Source organism: Periophthalmus magnuspinnatus, chromosome 7 (assembly GCF_009829125.3).
Source record: "Periophthalmus magnuspinnatus isolate fPerMag1 chromosome 7, fPerMag1.2.pri, whole genome shotgun sequence".
Classification (NCBI taxonomy): Eukaryota; Metazoa; Chordata; class Actinopteri; order Gobiiformes; family Gobiidae; genus Periophthalmus; species Periophthalmus magnuspinnatus.
In genome coordinates this window covers 7,448,360-7,470,189 of record NC_047132.1, presented here as the reverse complement: position 1 = coordinate 7,470,189, position 21,830 = coordinate 7,448,360, and the positions used below count along the sequence as shown (strand labels likewise).

Genomic DNA, 21,830 nt, shown 5'->3' with positions numbered 1-21,830 from the left:
TTTCTTTGTACTAATAGGGAATGTTTTTAAATGTAGAGAATTGAATAAATAACTTCTATGACTTATTAAGTGTTTCATTAATTACAGTGTGCTGTACATATAGAATAGTTTTTGGGTGGAACCCTGCCTTAGGGTTATGGTGTCAGTGGCATAATGGCATTCAGTATTATTGTTTATCATCTATATTTTCTTCAGTTATATATTGCACTTCAAAATGCGTTATCATGACAAGCCTACGCTCTTGTAATCTGATTTTTTATAACCCAGAATCCCTTGGTGTTTCACTGTAGAGGGGGCAGGTACAGCTCACGTAGAAACAGCGGATAAGGAGGAGCGATGTGCAGGATTTATGACACGTTACTGGCAATCACATTAAGATTCTCCGAGCCTCCCCGAGACAGATGCTCAGGGTACCGCAGTTTATCACCTCGACATAGGATTGTGCTCACCTCCGCAGCAGTTTTTACAATGTTAAATCATGGTGGGAATCATGGCATTTATAAGCAGATCATAACTGTGGTACAGGTGGCAGTGCCCTTGAAGAATGGTTGAGATGAGTTTTGTCGACTGTACTTGTTTTCTGCAGCGTTTGACCTTTCTGTGCCTTTCCTGGTTGTTTTCTTCGCTCTATCAAGTGGTTAGGGTTTGTTCTCAATGGCTTTCATGTGCAGCTTCTTACAACTTCAAATCAAATATGCCCAAAGGGGAATTTGTCTTGGGAAAGTGCTGAGCAAGTTGCTACTGCACGGTATATATGAAAGAAAACCTACAAGGATATACATGCATACATATACGCGCAGGCTGACCTGCCTGCTCACCCTTTCTCACTATATCTATTGTGTTATAATTGTAATATTAAACATATTCATGAGTTCCAGTTCCTGTTTATAGCCACCATTTTGAGGACTTTTTATCATTTAAACGATTGCTATAGCAACAGTGTAATCTTTCCTTATATCAGTGAAGTGACCCAACAATCCCATGCACTGATTGTGGCTGTGGTCGCACTGCCTAATTTTGGTATGGAGGATAAATGCTTTAGCCATAATTACCAATAATTAGCCAAATAAGAGGGGCAACAATATCTATAAGGTTTGCTTTACAAGTCAGATCTGTGGAGAGCCAAGTCCGCCCCATCGACGGCAAGAATTCATGTTTTTCTTTTCTTTTCATGTTCAATAACATCGCCGTGGAGACAAGCAGGCCCAAAGTTATCTAATGCATTTTTAAGTGAAAATGATGTATGTACAAAAATCATCAAAACAAAACAATTGCCCCATTCGAATTGGTTAAGTGCACCTAGGAAGCTATCGGTATTATTGACCTGGACGTGCGTCATCGTCAGCCATGATAAGACCATCCGAATTAATCAGAGAAGTTAGGAGCGAGTAAGGAACGGAGTAATTATGCTTCTTTTCATAGCTCCTTTAGCACTGGGAGGTTCCTAACCAGCAGTAAGGAACTATGATGCATCCCACAATTCCCTGTGCAGATCAAAGTGAAAATGTACAAATACTCATTGGCAAGTTATACACTACAGCAGATTATTAATTAAAATCTTCAGCATAAATATACTCAACATTACAACATATTAAGCACAACTACTATAAAGCCACATCGGCCCGTTTAATAGTATAATGTGATTAATGCATTTTTGTTCAAATTTGCTTATGTTTTATAGAAAGGAAACTTAAAACCACATGGCTAATTTGCATAAACTATAAGTGCTGAAAAAAACAGCTCAGTTGAAGCTGCTGTCTGACGAAAGGACAAGACTCAGTGTAATATTTAAATATATTTGTTCTTCCTGTGAAGGTGATGTGTGCTGCTGATGGTGAATATGTTTTATACCCTGCTCCGTGCTTGTGTTTATATCGCGTTGGAGGTGGTTCATGTGAAAAATTTGATGATACGAGTGCAGATCATACATGTGCTGGTTTAGCACGCACGTATGATCTGCGACAATTACCTATGTACAATCGCTTTGTTTATGTAGGCTACTGTTGTGATGAAACCATTGACTGTAAAGACTGAAAAGTTTAAATAATTCTCAGAAGACTCATGGAGTAGTAGTGGAGGATGGTGCGCTTGTTGTAATCCCTTTTCTGGGTGTATACAACTGTTATTCGTGTGATGGTTTGGAGGATTCAGAACCACCAAAAGCAGCGATAGCTCCTTCTCCTCACTGCTCCTTGGTTTTACATTTGTGGCTCTGTACCTCCTCCCATCAGGACTTTCTCCTTTCATTTGTATTACAACAATCCCACCATGTATTTTTTCTTGTATACCTGCAGCTTTACTAGTGCTAGATCCTACATTTCCCCACAACAAACAGCTGAGAAAGAAATCCAATTTTGTTGCTAAGTGTGCTGTGCAGAAGATGTGACATTTCATCTCTTTTGGGACTACTTTTCATGGAGGCTAAGGCTTTTATAGGGCCAATGGGCAAATAGCCTGCTTCCCTCTCTTTGTGTGCAGAGAGAAGCAGAGCAGATCAATAAATAACGTAGAATTCATCAGGTAAAGTTGTGATCAATGGAGCTGGAGACACACACAGACACGCATACTGAAGCACCCACATCGATTCTGCTCTTTAATCTGTTTCGCCGAGTTAATTTAATTATTCATCGAGCAGCTGCGATGGAGTCAGTGGAGTCAGGGTTGCGACAGCCTCTGAGAGATAGATATTAACTGTAATGATGCCACTTAATGAGAAAAGTCCTGTTCAAACTTTCTCCTCTTTGTGTTTTCTGTGATGACCCCCAGGCTGTGTGATCTGATGCAATATCAATGTGTACAACACACTGCCTCAGTATAACTTAAGTTTAGTGCTCAATGACTGGCTTTATAAAATTTAAGTTGAAAATATTAAAAGTGATTTTATGGGCACGTGCACAATGTTTCACTTGCTGCTGCTTTATTTTTAAATAAAAACACATTTCTGTACTAACAATGTGTTTGAGTAATTGGTTTCGCTCTGCAGCCAGCGGTGCTGCCTTCAGAGGTTTAGAGTCAGAGTAAAGCACAGCCTCTTGTGTTGCTTTCTGCTTAGGGCCTGTCTCATTCACTCAGTGCATGTGTGAGCACTAAAATGTGTCTGTCATTTCAGTGCTGCACACCCGTTTGCATGATATGTTTACTCTTCCAGGTGTTCACTCAGTCCTTCACAGCCTCCTATGCCATCTACAATGTGGCGTCTGGGTAGGTAGAATGAGGAATGCTACTGCATGGATGCACTGGGCATGAGACCCATGGACTGTAGAACTGACCCCAGCATCTGAGCATCATGGCGTCAGACATGCATCTTTCATCCGTCTGCTTTGCAGGTTCCACAATATGGTCTGAAACTCAAGTTAAGTCTTTGCTTGACATCCATGTTTCCCATAGACTCAGTGAAATACTGCTGGAGGATGAGTCCTTCAATATTTTTATGTAAACCTGGTTTTAAAGTTTTCAGTAGGACCTGCAGTATTGATCATTGCCTGTAAATGCCTTGAAGGAAAACGCTTGCCTGTTGAAGACTATAATCTTGTATAGAAAAGTGTTGCATGAACCAGCCCTTGCTCTAAATGTTGCATCTTTAGTTCTGTTGTGGGCATTGACCTGGTCTTCTGTGCGCTCACCACCACTGCTGTGTGTTTCAGAGAGCTGCAGGACCTGAGGGAGAAGGCTGCGCTACAGTACGCCTCCTGGGGACCACAAGGAAACCAGCTGGTAAGCCACTCACTCACTTTAAACTCATTTAATTTATGAACAAGATTCTGTTTATGCTGTTTATGCTCTGCATGTTCGAGCGAATTAGAAACAGTTCATTTTGACGTCTTCTTAATAACAACATCATTACCTGTCATCATGAACAGGATCTGAGCTCAGACCTGATACTCTTCTGTAATGATTTAACATGAGCTATCATTTATCTGAACCTCCCTGTGCTGTTATTAGCCCCTGGCCCCTGAACGTTTAGTGACTGGCAAGATATAAATTGGCTCACTTAGATTCATTCACACTTGAATACCAGAATGGTGTCTGTTGTGATTGATTGTTTTCTTTTCTATTAAAGGGCCTGCACCTGATTCCAAACCATGAGTAGGGAATATGTTTTAGTTTTAACTTTTAGCCCCACCTGGGGCCCTGCCAGCCCTGTCTGGGATAGTGTCATGCAGGTCCTTATAATTCTCCAATCTCTGCTTGTTATTTGATATTGTCACTCATGAAAATGCACCATGACAGAGAATCAAGTGTCAGGGACAGTGTCAGGCAGTTGGTTTCCCATGATTCTTAGTAAGAATGTGCCTGATTTGACAAAGAAAGGTGACCCTATTAGTTATTATCTGAGAAAGTAAATTTTACAATCTAATTTTCTTCTTATTTTACAGCTTTTACCATACAATGCATGATGTAAAGAGAATTAATCTTGACTAGAACAAACTGAAATCAGGTACAGGCCCTTGAATTGTGAATTGTGAAGACAATAATAACCATAAGCACTTTTGCTTTTGCAAAATAATGATCACAAATGTAGAGGCAACAATATCTGGTTTAAATGTAAATGTAATCTATACTGCTCTTGCTATGTATTTTTTCCAATCAAGATTCAGTTCACAGTGCACATTATAGCTGTTTTGGGGGTTCTAAATAGGGTTATAAACACCAAGGCCACATAATTAAAAAAAAAAAAGAAAATGCAGCCTTAGGGATTAGCTAAGTTTTCCATTAAAATTGCAATTTTGATTTCAATACTACTGGAAATAAATCTTGCAGCCCCAATACAAGTAACTTATGTAGCACAGAGCCTTTGAGCCTTTGAAGCAAAATGTATAATATTTTACACAATGTTTGGTTTTAAAGGTGAACCAGGTAACATTTCTAACGAAGCATCTGCCAAATGGTTATGGTTTCCCCTGGAATGTTCCACAGAATGCCACATCTTACATTGATTCAATTACAAGTGGGCATGCCTTTCCACTGACCTTTAACTTGGCCAGGTCACATCATGTCATACTGTGGAACTTTATTGTTCAACAACGCACCAATTCTCTGGGAGGCTTTAAAACAGCTTTGTAGTCCGCATATAACTTATTTGCTGTCAAGATCTGCGGCCCTGTGCAAAATAATACAACCTGAATAATAAGGTGAATAGCTAAGGCAATAACATTTTCATGGGGACAAGCAGGTGGCAGACCCTCCATGTTTTTACTGATCTTCTTACAATAAATTTGACACAGTGACTTCCATATTGGCAGGAGAGAGATGTACTGGCTCTAACTTTAGTGCGTTGGCCACTGATTCATTCACACTTGGAGTCCAGCCCGTGTTCACACAGGCAGCCAATGGCAGCCTGTAAATGTCCCATGTTTGATAATGGATTTACCCCTGTCTGTGTCTCTGCCAGGCCTATGTGTTTGAGGGAGATATCTACTACAAACAGAGTGCCACTGCCAGAGCCCTGCGCCTCACCGCCACAGAGCCAGAGGAGCGTGTGGTCAATGGCATCTCAGACTGGACCTACGAGGGTAAGAGCAGAACCAGCAAGTGCATACGTGGAGATGTGGAAAAAATACGTTATTATTTTTTTACCAGTAGATGACAGATGTGAAGCCTCTTCCTCGCTCCCCTCCCTTGGCCTTTGTTCAGACTCACTTGGGCTCTCTAGTCTTTTTCTGTCAGGCCAAAGCCAACACTCTATCTGACAGCACTAATATAGACAGCATCTAGTGGTGTTACGTGAGAACACAATAGAGGCAGGTTGGCTAGTCTAATTACAAATGGTAGCTTCAAAGATGCACCATCTAAATTTCTGGTGGGGGTTCGCAACCTGCAAGTCTCGGTGATATGTTTTGCCTGAAATATTACATAGTATGGCACTTAATTCATCAATAGTGGATTTTAAATGACAGTTGTTGGGGTTTTTTTTTAGTTTTTTTGTTTTTCAAAACTAAAAACATGCATTATTATAGGGCTCAGTTGGTAGAGTGTTTGTCCACTGATCCGAAGGTTGGCGGTTCAAATCCCGCTCTCGACATAAACATCATTGGTTCAGCGGTCAGATCCACTGATCCATAGGTTGGCGGTGCGATTCTAGCTCACACAGATGAATGCTGTCGTTGTGTCCTTGGGCAAGACACTTAACCCATCTCGCCCTCAGTGTCTGCGTACACTGGAGTATGAATGTGTGTGTGAATGGGTGAGTGGTTCCTTGTTGTAAAGCGCTTTGAGTGCCTTGAAGGTGGAAAAGCACTATAGAAAAATGTGACCATTTACACATTAATAATGTGACCATTATTTCTGTGAGCAGTTTCGCCTTTCTTCACAGATCTGGCCTGTAACTTGGCCTAGTGCTGCCTTATGGTAATAGAAAAGTTAATGCTATACTGTGGAACTTTACAGGCAAAGCAACATTTCCATGGAGACCTTCTACCAGAGAAATTGCATACCTAAGTACTTGTTATGACAAATACCAAAGAGGATATTGTAGAGTTAGAACTTTATTGATTTGTGTGAGAAATTACGTGGATATGGGACAATATAAAAACAATACACAAATACAATATTTATAAAAATCAGATTTGTATGTGATGCGTAATTCTATATAGTTTTATTTGAGAGAACAGTCTGCAGAGAATAAGGGAAAATGGGAGCTTTGCAGAGAGCCGAAAGGAAATAAAAGAATCTAAATTTAACCAGGACTAAAAGTTTCTTTTTTGTGATATTGCAAAGTTGCAAGATAATACGTTACAATATTTATGACTCATGGTTATAAAACTTATGACTAAATTTCTTTGTTACTGCTGTGCATATTTTTCTACTTTCTTATCTTCACTAGATTGAATAGAAGTATTGGATCATTGATCCCATAATCTTTCACCTGTCTGTCACTATCCTCTACTAATAACTTGTTACATTTACCTCTCAGCAGTACACTCACCTCTCAAGCCATTCATATAAATGCACTCTCTCTGTCCTTCATTCTGCCATTTCAGCTGTGCTCCATCCCACCTCCACCACAGCAGCAGAACCATCAACCTCCTCAGCTTCTCCATCTCCTCATCTTCTCCACCACCAATGTGTAAGCCCAAGGGATTAGACAATTCATTTTTTGTAATTACCGGTACCTATACTTTTGTCATATTTTCTCTTCATGTCCAATCAGGAAGTTAAACAATATATTCAGCAAAATTGTCTTACTAGGAAAAAGTAGGTCAAAGTTTATAATAGAATTGCACTATTTGTAGTCATATGCACTTCAAAGCTACCATCTGTAATTAAATGGGCCGACATGGCCCTGTTGTATTCTCACACAACACCACTAGATGCTATCTACGTTACTGCAGCAGGATAGTGTGCCAGCTTTGGCCTGACAGAGGAAGACCAGAGAGCACAGGTGAGTCTGAACACAGCTCATTTGAGGGAGGGGTGGTCTACTATGGAAAAAAACAAATAAACTTACAGGTCCTAGCTTTCAGTCTCTACTTCTTGAAACATAGATCATTTGTTGTGTTGCTGTCTTTCTTAAACAGAGGAGATTCTTCTGACATATGTTGCCCATTGGTGGTCTGAAGATGGTGCTCGACTGGCCTACCTCACCATCAACAACTCTGCCACACCTGCCATGGAAATTCCACACTTTTTAGGCAGCCTTTACCCGTCCAACATCTTCTTTCCTTACCCAAAGGTAGAAACTGATTTAAGAAGATGTGTTTCTGACATGAGATAGTACTTGATATCTTTTTGCTTCACTTTTGCTGTCAGGCCGGTTCAAACATCCCATCTGTAAGTCTGTTTGTAGTCAATCTATACGGTCCAGCACATACCCTGGAGATGTTAGCACCGGACTCACTCAAATCCAGGTAACTAACTTTGGAAAAACTACACTGTAAAAGTATAAAGATCTGCTAGAGTTAAAATTGCTTGAATTAATCATTTTAATATTGATTTGAGTTGTGCTACTAAGTGGTCAAATTGGCAGCTTGTTTACTACTTAAAGGATCTGTGCCTGATTTTGAACCATGAGTCAGGAACATGTTTTTGTTGAACTGTTAGCACCTTTTGGGTTAGTCTCATGTAGTTGATTCTTAAAGTTTTCCAATCTCCTCCTACTTCAAGCTTTTTTATCACTCTTGAAAACGCATTATGAGAGAGAATCAAGTGTCTGGGTTAGTGTCAGGCAGTTGGTTTCCCATGATTCTCAGTGATGGAAAGTGTGAAACCTCATAAATCAATGAATTTGAAACTTCTCTCCCGGACTGAAACACTGTTTCGAAACACTAACTGTAATAGAGAATAGTATTATCTGTTGGCTGCTTGTCAGAACTTCATATGATTGAATGATGATTGATTGATGATTCATATGATTGACACAACGAGGCTTCATCTGTTGAGGTCATGTGATCTGAAGTAGTGCTTCAAAACACTCTCTCAAAACCTTCTTCTCGAACTCAAAACGTGTGCCAAGCTGTAGGCTTGAGCTTAACATCCCTAATGATTCTTAGTAACAATGTGCCTTTTTTGCAGTGAACTCTCCACTCTTTAGACTCATGATGTCCAGTGCAATCAGACACATGTCTAACCCTCCTGTATTGTGTATTGCAAGATATAATGCGTACTAAAACCAGTATCAAAACAAGATATTCATTTCAACAAGTATCAATGCTGAAACAATCCCATTAATAGCACAATTTTTTATCTTTCAGAACAGTTGTTGTCAGTGGTCTTCAACTATATCAGAACTAGTATGTGATAATAATTAAAGAAGCTACTATTTTGTTGAAAATGACTAGTGTATTGTATAAAAAAGAGTATCAAGCCTTTTCTGTAGTATTTAAATCAAATTTGAAATTTGAGTATAGTGACTACACTATTCTCGGCTTTGGCTCTTCAGGGACAGTTACATCTCCATGGTAACGTGGATCAGCAGCACGCGTCTGGCCGTCCGATGGTTAAACCGAGCTCAGAACCAATCAGTGCTGTGCGTGTGTGAGGCCACCACTGGAGCCTGTTCAGAGGTGAGATAGTGCAATATAAGACTATGGATTATAATATTCAACCTGGTTTGGCCATGGTTTAGTCCTAAAGACAAAATCTAGAACTTAAAGAATCACTTTCTAGTGGTGGAGTTCGCCTCCTCATGTTTTCTGATCTATGTTATAATGTTATTTCCTCATCGAAAACATAGTCAGAGTTATGTCTTGTTTCATTGACACTCAAACCCTGCATTTTGAGGCTGAGTTCCTCTCTCAGACAGAAAACACTGTTGTAAGTGCTCCACTGCTTTTTAAAATCCTTACACCTTGACTAGAATCATTTGGATACTTTAAGCCCTGGAATTTCCAATCGGTCCTACTGAACTAAATGTAGCTGTTAACTTGAAAAAATACTGCTTCATGGCATCACAAGGTGGAACAGAGCATTTTGAGCTTTGGAGATGTAACAGACTAATAATAAAGTGTTACTCAAACATGTGTAAATGAAACAAAACACAACTCCAGGTTCTGTTTTTTGGGAGGTAACAACATTCTAACATGGTGAAAAGCTCACAAGAGTCAATTTTGCATAATAGGATCCTGGTTCAATTAAGGCTGGTTTTAACATTTTTGACTGACCCAAAGTAAAGTAAACAGAACTGAATCTAGTGCGCACTGGGGTCGCTCCACAGAGTCCACTAACATGTGTAAAAACAACCTTAATCTTGTGTAGATCAGGACTAGAACTGGACCAGACAAAATCTTCACCAGAACTAAACAGAGCTCAAACAAGGACCAAACCAAGTGTAAAAGGACCTTTAGTCCTGGTATAGGCCTTGTTATTGGCTTAAAATAGTTCTTGTTTTTTTGTGGTTTAGTTCTCATTCAGACTGACCTTAATGTGGTTTTAGACCTGGTTTAGTTCTGGTTTGGTCATTACAATTCCCAGTAAACAGACAAATACAGAGACCCCAACCTCTGGGACCTCCCTGGGCAAGTCTAATCCCAGTTAAATTTGTAAAGGCATTTAGGGAAATCGGCTCTTTTTTTTCTGTATTGCAAATTGAGATTGATTTTCTACACTGTGTCTCACAAGCATGAAAGAGCTCTCCGCCTCTCCTCCTCAGTTCCCAATAGGTTTTCCAGTCAATTTTGATGTATTACTTGGCAAACCATTTTATGCATGTATCCAATTAATTTCACATCTTACACACAAATTGATTATTCACCATTCTTTCGTCAATGAGTTCTGTACCCGCCAAACGTTCAACATGGATATGAGATGTGTAAAGTCAAGAGGCACTGTACCCGATTTATTTTTCTATTTATTTCAGTGAAATGAGTCTTGCCCCGGTACAGATTTACTGTATATGTAACTCTTAGGGTCAAAGCATGTCAGCTGTGTTCTGTCTGCCTGAAGGGATTTACTGTGCGATAATCAGGAAGCACGCGTTAACATGCTAGTTTTTGTTAACTTTACTATAACAGCAAAAATCTCCTCTGGTCTCTGAAAGTTGTGAAAAGCACTTACAAACTCATTGCGGCGAATAATTAGGATATCCGAAATGTATAAGGTGAAGTGAGGAATAACTTTGGATCACTGCAAACCGTTTATGAACTAGTTCTGTTTTTTTATATTAAAAAGTTTGAAAATAAGCAAAGCAAAAAGCAGCCATATCTTGGGTCACAAACTTACCTTCAACTTATCTTCAAATCTATAATACAAATATGGGGAGTAGACAGGATTAATTTCTTTTCATCTTAAAATCTTTATTGACAGGTTTCAAAATCTCAAAAGTCTCTACTAAAGTAAAAGCATTAAATGAAATAAATTTTATTCCACATTGCGAGTTACGATTGATTTTTTTTAAACCTTCAAATCTCCTGGGTTTATATTTAAGGCCATTTGATGCGCGAGACAAATTTTAAGACAGTTATATATATCCCAGGATTTGTTCCACATTTCAAAAGTAGAACATTTTCTTTTTCTTAGCTCCAGTTATCTGTTGAGGCTGTTTTGAATAATTAATAAGAAAGAAGAGCTTTGTTTACACAGTGCTGCAGATGCTGTGTTGAATTCAGGGCTCGACTAATGCGTGTTTATTCTATCTCTCTACAGAAACACAAAATGACTATGGATATAATGCAAAACCAACGGCAGGTATGTGTCCTTATGTTACTTAGTACTAGGCCTGTCACAGCTGATACTTTGCAGCTGGTTATCAACATTGCCTGGGGGTGTGATGCTGACTGGAGGCACTGCTTTGTCTAAAGATCTGTTACTTAAATTAGACTTAATCTGACCATAAAGAACTGATCTAGCTGGAACTACAACAGGTGACCTGATTTGTTCCATTAACATTACAGTCACAAGCAAGCTAGCGTTAGACAATGGTCTCACCTTTTTTGTTGAAAATCAAACACATAAACAACACCATTAATATTCATATTGATCACAGACTCACAAATATGTGTTGTTTAAACCCATTTTTTCTTTTGTTTTCAGATCTTAATCTTGATCTTAAATCTTAACAGACTGTGTTTGCTTTGTGTGTATTGTGTGACCATGGTAACTGCTGAACACTCCATTTAGTTCCCCCAATGTGATGTCGCTGCAAAGTATCAGTTTATACCATATCAACTTAGCATTCATATTTTGGGGCTTAATAGTTATTTCTTTTGTATCTATCATACCTCTATTATCACAAGATGTGAGCTGTTGAGTGTTGAGTAATATAAAAGTAACAATATTGCACTTTTAGAAAAGGTGAGATTATTCCGTTTTAGTGTTATTGTGTCGGTAGCATAAAGAAGTTTCCATACTATCGATTATTGTGATATTTTCTATTGAAATAAATCAAATTTTCACTAACAGCAAAATGGTTACAATAGTCTATAGTTAAACTTACTTGACACCTGATTAGAGTTCAAATTAGACTCTTTCTTGCCCCTCCTCAATGTTTACTAATTAGTGATCAAAGAAATTGAATCACCTTGATTATGCTTGAGTGGTCGTAGAGGCAATGGTAAAGATTGGCAACCTCATGTGTCAATCACTCTAGAGCAGCTGTGGCTACAATTTACCACCTTTTGAATGAAGAATGCAGTATAAAACAACAAGGAGTTTCCAAAAAAGCACTATACCAGTTGATACATTATTATTCAATTATAAGTAATTATAAGTATGAGTAGTTACGCATAGATTGTATTTGCTTAGTTATTGAAGATAAATTTTCTTGTTTGAAGATAGTTTGTCTTATTTAAGGAGAAGATCTCTGATTTAAGAAATTTGCATATTCTCAGCCTATGCAATTCTTTTAATCCATCAGCAACTACGAAATATTGCACACCTAAAATGAAAATAAATCTACTAGGGCTGCTGGTCATTTTTTATTATTAAACCTTATTATTTTATTAGGATTCTAAGGATTTTTATGGACTACAGCAGAAAGGAGAAAGCATAGAGTGAGTTATCTGGTGTTTGCAGAGTGACTGGACAGTTTAATAAGGTTTTCACTTATGAAGATTCCGTTTACAAGTACTTCTCTGTATAATACATAGTTACGTTATCTTAATTATTCTGAGGGCTTGCCTTTTAATCTATTGAATGTTGCACCAGGTATGTTTGTAGACGAACCAGAATTTCTTGAAATCCAATCCTGAAATCTACACTAGTTGAAACTTGGCCTGTCACAATAATTACTATATCAACTTCTAATTCACTGTATGAAAGATGGAACAGTCGTTTTTGGGAATCAGTATTTATCGTGGTACTCTTTCTTTGTACCAGTGTTTTGTTATTTTTCTGTACTACAATAATAAGATATAGAGGGTTGAATAAATGACTTCTATTTCTTACTGTCGATGCAAACTAACTACAAAAGTGTTTCATTCTGCTATTAATTTATTGCATTTCATATTTTTTAACAATGCTGCTCATTTAGAGTAGTTTTTTTTGGGATAATCCTGCTTTAGGGCTATCCTTATTGTCTGTATTTTTATCAGGATTTTTATCACACTTCAAATTTTGTTAGCGTGGCAGGCCTAGCTGAAACTACTCAAATCAAGAGACATATCGTGGATTAAGGTGGTTTTAAGTCTTGTTCCTGGGTGCAGTTTTGGTGACTGGCAGTGTTGTCTGGTGTTTTGATGTTGGCTTTTTTTGTGCGTCTGGCTGCAGGATTTGCCGTTGTTCTCCTCTGAGGGTCCTGTTTTTTATACCATCCTTCCAGCCAAACAAGGAGCCAGCGGGGAGTTTCATCACATCGCCAATCTCTCTGCTCAGGTCAGGGTGAAAAATTGAATTCGATTTTTAAAATAATTTCTAGACAAAATGTGAAAAATGTCTGGAATGTTCCACAGTAGGGCATTAAACTTACCTATCTACCACCCGCACCTTATCTATCATTTGACTGATCAAAATTCCTCAAAATTATGCATATAACAAGAAACTAAATCCCTTTTTAAAGACCTGCAGTGTTTAACTCAGATTGGGAACCAGTAAAATGTACAGGTTCAACAATTATGGATTTCCCTTTTGCATATTTCTGACAAATAACATATTGATACAGCAAAATTAGCTTAGTTTTGTCCCCATCTGAGAGAGGGACTTCAGGACATCACATTACAGCACTTTTATTTATCTAAAATTTTACAAAAAATATGCCACTTTTCCAGCACTGTCACATTTGCATTTCTTTTTTACAGAATTGGCATTTAAGATGCAAGTGTATTCAACATCTTATGAATAATAGAAATGAATGCTGCTTAAAGATTCTCTCTGGCCAACTTCCAACTTCAAATTAAAAATAAATAAAACCACTTATTCTGTATCTCATATTGTCACCATATATTAATCAGGCTCCAGGGTGAATTATATTGGATTATTTTCTCTCATTCTTCTTTTTGTCAATTAAAGGTGCACTGTGTAACTTTTCTGGTGGGTTGTCTGCCAATTGTTTGTCTGGACTATTTGATAGTATGAAATTAAACATATTTATCATGCATTTGTTCATTTACAGGTAAAATAATAGATTGATTGCTTTCTTATTTGATCTGTCTCTCTTCTCCAAAGACCTTACCCATAACTAGCCCTGGTTATGGCCCAGTGGCATTAACTGTATCTATCTCTATCTCCATGGAGACAGATAAGTTTAATGCCACTGTGGAACATTCTAGGCACAGCGATAGCATTTCCATGGAGATAAGCAGGTGGCAGACCCTCCACCATAAAAGTCACATTTTAAAATACACTAAATGAAATTAGTAACAGATTTTTTTTCACATGGCTGCAGTGGTGATTCATATTGTTCATGTTTTAACCAAGCTTCTGCAACAAGTTTGTCAGACTCTAGATTGCATGATCACATTACATTAACTTTCTTGCTCACTGCCACAATTAATTTGCATTGTTTGGTTGTTATTTCAAAATATGTTATCTATTTCATCTTTTCAATGTTTTCCCCACCCTAATCACCCTTAAAACAAGGTTACTCTGGCTGTGTTTACACTTGTACAAACACCACATTAATTTATATTTATATTTTATAATTTTTTAATTTGATTTTTTTCATGTAATGGACCCAACAGAAAGGCAGGGTGTAAAAATAAGTTAATTTAAATTTTAAAAAGTAAATAGAAAAGGCTCAAAAATGGTTCAGATAATATTTAATAAAAAAGTTGGGCCCTTAAATAAAACATAAACAAAACTAACCCAACCAGACAAAATAACAGAGGTGTTTAAATACAAGAGGACTAACCCAAAATAAATACAAGAGAGAGGTATTACACTAAAGATAAACTTAACTACTAACTTAGGCAATGTAGCAATAACACAAATAATTATAACTATACAGAAAATAATAACAGTGATTAATAAAGTAACTTTAACCAAACTAAGCAAACTAAATTAGCAGTCTTTCAGGTTGGCTCTCCTCAAAAGGGCCTCTCTCCTCTTGCCTGGGTCTTTTGTCTGGCAACTCGAAAGAAACAAATGTAAGTAAACTTATTCAGACAGATGTAACTAAAATGTGTGCACCCAAATTAGAAAATACATGTCTAAATAAAGGAATTAAGTTAATCTATGCATTGTGTAATTAATGCGACTTAATGAAAATATGAAATATCATATGAATAAAGAAAATAATATGGAGTGGTGGCAAAGGTATCCACCACCATTTATTTATCGGAACAATATACAATTACATTCAGTTGAATTCAAGTTTATTTATAGCATATTTAAAACAGCTTCAGCTGACCAAAGTGTTTCACATGAAAGTCAACAAAAAACAAATATACAGATAATACCATATACAGGAAAAGGACAATAAAACACCAAGGTATCATGTTTACCTAGTATTAAAGCCAGGGAGAAGTGGTGAGTTTTCAGTCTAGTCTTAAACCGACTAAGAGGATCTGACAGGCAGAGGGAGGCTGTTCAATAGTCTGGGCGCTGCCACAGAAAAGGCTCTGTCACCTCTGATCTTGAGCATGGCTTTGGACACAGCAGGGCAACAGTAAGATAAGGCAAGACAAGTTTATTTGTATAGCACAATTCATAAGTCCCTCAAATGAAGAGGAGCTATAGAGTGCAGACATTTGAATTGCACCTGATATTAATTAAGCATAAGTGCAGAGATACCAGACAGTACATCAACAGCTCATTTCTATCTGTAGTCCTTGGGGGGAGGGGTCATAGTGTAATATAAACAATGCAGGTAATTCAAATCTTTCATCATCGTCATCATCAAAATTGGAACTAAACTGGGACTAAACCAAGTCTACATCAGGATTAAACCAGTAGAAGTATGAAGACAGCCTAATATTGCAAAAGGAGATTTCTTGGGTAGCATAATTTCCTGGTTACTATTCTATTCGCTGTCCTCTCTCACACACTTTCCATATTCCTTGTTTTTATTCAGAGCCTGCCTTGACTCTAATGTTTTTTCTCTGTTACTCAGCCTGCCACCCCGACTGTACCTCCACGCTTTCTGACATCGGGAAACTGGGATGTCACCTCACTGTGTGCCCTGGACGAGAAGGCTGCAAAAATGTACGTGAAAGACCAGTCACCCTCCAGCACCATCAACTCAGAAAACAGCACCCAAGATTGGACAAGCGAGTCAGGAAACAATACAGTGGCGGCTAGAATTTAAAAGATGTCATTTTTAAAGCAAAATCCATCTGTTAGACGCAATAGCTTATATCTCTATTTATATACGGTTAGGGGAAAATAGTAATAAAATAGACCAGTCACCCTTCAACAAGTTGTTTCTATGTATATAAGGTTAGAGGTAAGTGATTTTAAAGCTAGATCCACAAAGGGAAGTATATAGTTACAATAGTTCAGTTGTTCAATAAAAAATAAGGCTTAGAATAGACTAAACTATTTATGTAAAAGAATGCAAGACCAGTCACGCTCCAGTATCTTTCTACCACTCCTTAAAAACTGCAGCCAAAGTTGGACAAGCGAGTGTGGAACCCTATATACTGTGGAGGCTAGCATGTAAATGTCATAACATAAGCATAATATATAATATACTGTGTCCTCCATCCATATCACAATACTGTAGAATCCAGTCAGTCCACTAATACTAATAAATCTGTTTTGTTACTGTCTTTCACTGTCCCTCATCTTTATTTTTCTATAACCCTTTTAAAATAAATTGACTTCTGCTCAATCTGCAGCACGACATGACTGAAAGGTTTTTATTCCACGCTCTTTTAATGTTAATTTTATGATAATCATGTTTATGTTTTCATTTGTTTTGTTATTTTAATGTTTAATGTTCTTATTTTGTAAAGCACTTGGATTTACTTTGTGTATGAATCATGCTATACAAATAAACTTGCCCTGCCTTGCCACTAGAACACACTATTTTTAGATCAATTACCAATTCCCGGTGCTCAGCCTGTATTCCCTTACCATATTAATTAAACAGTTATTGTCATCTAATTATAAAAATCGATTCCTGCGATAGAACCACGCTCAAGTAGCAAATCACTCCTTGGTCCATTAAAATGCTGAAATATGTAAAACTGTTCCTTTCTTCCCTATAAATAATTCATGCTTTGGATAATTACGGTGAACTCTCAGCACCCCGAGGTATTGCCATGTTGACTAACTTGTTGTGTTGTGTCTGTTTTTCAGTTATTTTCTGAGCACAGAGGAGTCCCGGCAGAGTAGGCATCTGTACAGGTAAACATTTAGCTGTCAACTTGCCTTTCATATGTCAAAACCAAAGCAAAAGACATCAGACAGTGTAGATACAGTCCTTTCTCTCTCTCTTCCCCTCTTTCCTCTCCGTTGCTCTCTTTTCCTCTGGCACCCCTCTTTCTCTCTTCCTTCCTTCCCTTCATCTCTTTATCTTACCTTCTCTCTCCCTTCCTCCCACCCTCCATACCTGACTTTTTATTTCTCCCCCTCCCTTTCTCGTCACTCTCACGTTCTCTATCCCCGTTCCTCCCTCCTTCTCACTCGTCTCTCTTATTCTCTCTCAACCCTCACCCCTCTCTCTATCCCTCTTTCACTCCTTCACACGCTTTCCCTCACTTCCTTTCTCCTGACCATCCATTTGTCTTTCTTTCGCTCTTTGCCTCTTGTCACTCTTCCTCTCTACCCTACTCCCTTTTTCCTCTCTCTCTTTTTCTGTCTCTTTTCATCTTTTTCTCTCCTCTCTCCTGCCCCCTCTCTCCTTCTACCTTACTTTTTTCATCTTTCTTTTTCCTTCTGTCTCACTCTATCCTTGCCGTTTTCTTCTCTCACATCCCCCCTCTTTCTTTCTGTCCTCTTTCTCCATCCCTTGCTCCTTCTTCTCCCTCTCTCTGGCTGTCCCTCTTTCCTCTCTCTCTTTTTCTGTCTGGTTTCACCTTTTTCTCTCCTCTCTCCTGCCCCCTCTCTCCTTCTACCCCCCTTCCTGCCCTCTTTTGCTCTCCATCCCTCACTTTTTTATCTTTCTTTTTCTTTCTGTCACACTCTATCCTTGCTGTTTTCTTCTCTCACATTCCCCCTCTCTCTTTCTGTCCTCTCTCTCCATCCCTTGCTCCTCCTGCTCCCTCTCTCTGGCTCTCCCTGTCCTCCTTGTCTAGCTCTTTCTCCATTTCTCTTTCTCTATTGTACCATCTCTATTTTCCTCCCACCCCCTCTCCCCTCTCTTTCTGCCCTCCTCCGCTTCCCTCTCCTCCCTCTCCCTTCTTCCTACCATATTTCACTATGTTCCCTTTCATTCTCTCTCTCTCTTGCACTTTCTCTCTCTCTGTCTTTCCATTAACCTCTCTGCTTTCCCTTCCTCTCTAGCTCCCTCCTACCCACCTCTATCCTTCTACCTGCCCCCCTCTCTCTCTCCAGCCCTCCCATCATCTCGCCCCCCTCCATAGCTGCCACCCCCCTCTCTCTCTCTGTCTCTTTCTCCCTCTCCCTCTCTCACAGCCTCCTCTCCCTCTCTCTTTCTTACTCTTTGTGGTCTAAACTAAAGCTGCATTTGAAGCACTGAACGCACATTAATGTAGCCATTTGTTTTCTGCTGTGTTTCATACGCTCCGAGCAAAATACCTAATTGACACATTTATAATAGAAAATACTATGACGGTGTGGTCAGGAAAACCTAATGTCTTCCACGTAATATACTCACTTGTCTTCTACTGACAGACTCGAGTTCATGGTTACATTTATTCAGACACTGTCAATACAGGACTTAATATTGTTTGAAGACTTCTTCGCTTAGCCGTCTGATTAATTTGTACTGATATAAAAAGTATGACATTTTTATAACGCGGCAATCTGTCTTTTGGCCTAATGTCTAAGTATAACGAAATATATTTACTCCAAAAAATCAACCATGTACTGTAGTTTATTTTAATCTATGGATAATAGAAAGATGAAACCATATAAAATCTCATTGTATGGACACACGTCAGTCCCTAATGTGGACTGATGTTTGTCTGGAGAGGGGGTAATGTTCTGGAGTGAATGAAATGATGGATCCTTTTGGATGATGGATGATCATTTTGAGCTGCTGAGAGAACTGGATGTGAATGATGTTACATAACTTTTATGATGGTCCGGTCGTTGTAAAGACTATAACATCAGCCCAGGGACTACAGGTGGAATTTAGTACTAGTGCTACAACCTGGCACAATGCATCTCTCCTGTTAAGGTTGATGTATATTAGTTTTTTAATGAATAAACTAAACTAAACTAAACTATTATATTATGGCTAGCTCACTGTAGCCATGTTGTGTTTATGAGTCTGGAGTTGTTTACAATGTGCACTGTCACATTTAGGTCAGTGATTGCAGATCCAACCCACACAGGTGCCATACTGTATATTCAAAGGTTAAATGAATTGTTTTGTAAGTCTATGTCTTTATCTTACCATGATAATGCTACTAACCAATACAATAAACAATAAATTTTAGACTACAAATTTACCATTTCATTTTGTAATTGTTCACAGTCTGAATATAGTGATTCTTTTGCTATTGCTTTGTCACAGTATTGCCTTTGTTGTTACTGTTGTTTTTAGTGTGGAGTTGGACGGTGTGTTCCAGAGACAGTGCATCACATGTAAACTGATCGATGGATGTCAGTTCTTCAAAGCCGTGTTCAGCCCAAACAACACTCACTTCATCCTCTACTGCCTCGGTGAGCAATTAAAAATAAAGAACAATAAAGTGTACTGACATAAATATTAAAATAAGATGAGCTTGGATTGAAACTGACTGAAACTCACTTAAAAATTGTGAATATAGATATGTGTAAAACCAAATCTGCACAGTAATATTTTAATAACTTGTATCCAGAATATGCATCTTGCTTTGCGTACTTTTGTTTAAGATGTTTATGAACCAAGTTGAATATTTCACTTTCAAACAGTTTTTTATAATTGCAAAATATCTCATACATATTACATTAGACTTACCACAAGAGGATTTACTTGGATTATAAATTAATGAATTTCATAAAAAAAACAGATGCACTGAAAATATATAAGACTGAAAATGTATAAGAAAATATATGCACTGAAAATATATAAGACACATCACATAAATACAAGTAAATAATCATGAATCAGTACTGTAGTAATGTGTACTATATTATGGTTGTCACAGGTAGCAAAAATCAGATACCACTTGATACTTAAACTAGTATTGAAACTAAGTACTCATTTGAGCAGGTATTGATACTAAAAAGTCACATTCACAGGACAGAAACAAACCTTTCCTGAATAGCTTTAGAATGATCTTGAGCTGTATCAGAACAAGTATAAGACACATAGACCAGTAGTAAAGGAAAAATATAAAATCTGTCAATTAGACAAAAAGTTGTAGGAGTGAAGACATTTCGCTGCTCATCCAAGATGTTTCTTCAGTTCTGGTCAGATTACTGGTGGACACATAGACTAGTATGTGTACTAGTACATCCATGGACCACTATGGAACCTACCTGAACAACTGAGGGATTACACAGATATAAGGACACATAATAATATAAAAGACAGTACTATGATTTAATGTTGAAAACCACATTCTATTGTCTAAATTGTGTTTTTTATGGTGGTATATAAAGTAGTATCAAGTATCAAGTCTATTCGTTACTGTCGAAATTGAGTTTGACATTTTAGTATCGTGACAACCCTACTCTATATATAACTGTTCAGATACATTAATCAGATGTACTTTGTTGTCATAGTTGTTTTTCTCACACAGGTCCGGGAATTCCAAGAGTGACAGTTCATAACACCAAGGACCCCTCCAGTGAGTGTCTTTGCCTTGTCTCTTCTATAATGAACTGTAGTTTCCTATGACAGCCTGCAGAGGGAGGTACAGTGACAGAATGGACCAGAATGTACTGTGAATAAACACTGCCCCCTGCTGTTCTCACAGTGTTGGAACCGCTGCCTTGTTTTTACAATCACAGCCAAGTAAAAAATGTCTGTTAGAGTAGTGATTCTCTGATCTTTGTGAAAGAATGTTTATTTGTTGTCTTTAGAATAGTTTTTTTTATTTAGTAGTTTTTTTTAATTTAATTTCTGATAATTTATATTTTTTATTGTATATAGTTTTAAGTATTGCTTTTGTGGGAGTAGTCTTAAAAAGTGCTTTTGTGTTTTATTGATAATACAAAAACAGCCCACATGAAAGTATTATTTAATATAATATTTTACCATGTACTTCAACTCCTTCTTTAGCATGTGATGCACTGGAGACTTTCTGTGTCTTTCTCTTAATCTATTTCACAGATATTTACACCATAAACAAAGAGGTCTTTCTTTTTTATAGGATATGTGTTGTTGGAGGATAACAGCCCACTGGCCAAAGCTCTGGAGGACAAGCACCTCCCAGAGACTGTGTTCAAGACCATCTCAACAGAAAACAATGGTATATAAGACATGTGCACATATAAGAAACATTGAAATGTACATATGCTTCTTTCAGTGTTATTCAGCAGGCAGAAATGTTTTGTGCACATTTGCATGTTTATTGTATTCATAAATTATACTAACTACTGCAAGTTTACTAATAAATGTTTGTTTTTTTTCTAGTTCTTCATTTAAAGCTCTCGCTACCTCAAGGATATGAAGCCAATCTTTACCCGCTCCTCATCATGGTGTAAGTGTCACTGAACAAATGAACAATTTATTAAAATATCATGTCTTTTTTTTAACTAGTAAACTTTAGGGGTTTTTTTTAATAGTTTTTAGACCTCTACAAACAAGTACTGAAATACATGGGATTCATGGATTAGCAGTTCGTATATTGGTCCTGGAGTTGTTCATATGTGCAGAAAAGAATACTACTCTTTAAACATTAATCAGAATCACAATTTTTGTCAGAAAAATTGCTAAGATTTTTTTTACCAATATTGTGCAG

General features: G+C 37.7%; 1 protein-coding gene across 1 annotated transcript in view; it reads left to right on the top strand.

Annotated features, from left to right (window-relative positions):
• LOC117373240 (inactive dipeptidyl peptidase 10) overlaps positions 1 to 21,830 on the top strand; it is a 50,853-nt gene that overhangs the window by 24,299 nt on the left and 4,724 nt on the right. Inside the window, exons 6-19 of the mRNA XM_033969171.2 lie at positions 3,149 to 3,201; positions 3,645 to 3,714; positions 5,393 to 5,513; positions 7,518 to 7,672; positions 7,750 to 7,847; positions 8,879 to 9,002; positions 11,080 to 11,121; positions 13,141 to 13,245; positions 15,920 to 16,011; positions 17,110 to 17,157; positions 19,484 to 19,602; positions 20,667 to 20,714; positions 21,240 to 21,338; positions 21,503 to 21,569. Of these exons, the coding sequence (XP_033825062.1) occupies positions 3,149 to 3,201; positions 3,645 to 3,714; positions 5,393 to 5,513; positions 7,518 to 7,672; positions 7,750 to 7,847; positions 8,879 to 9,002; positions 11,080 to 11,121; positions 13,141 to 13,245; positions 15,920 to 16,011; positions 17,110 to 17,157; positions 19,484 to 19,602; positions 20,667 to 20,714; positions 21,240 to 21,338; positions 21,503 to 21,569 (1,241 nt within the window). The remainder of the gene's footprint in view (positions 1 to 3,148; positions 3,202 to 3,644; positions 3,715 to 5,392; positions 5,514 to 7,517; positions 7,673 to 7,749; positions 7,848 to 8,878; positions 9,003 to 11,079; positions 11,122 to 13,140; positions 13,246 to 15,919; positions 16,012 to 17,109; positions 17,158 to 19,483; positions 19,603 to 20,666; positions 20,715 to 21,239; positions 21,339 to 21,502; positions 21,570 to 21,830) is intronic.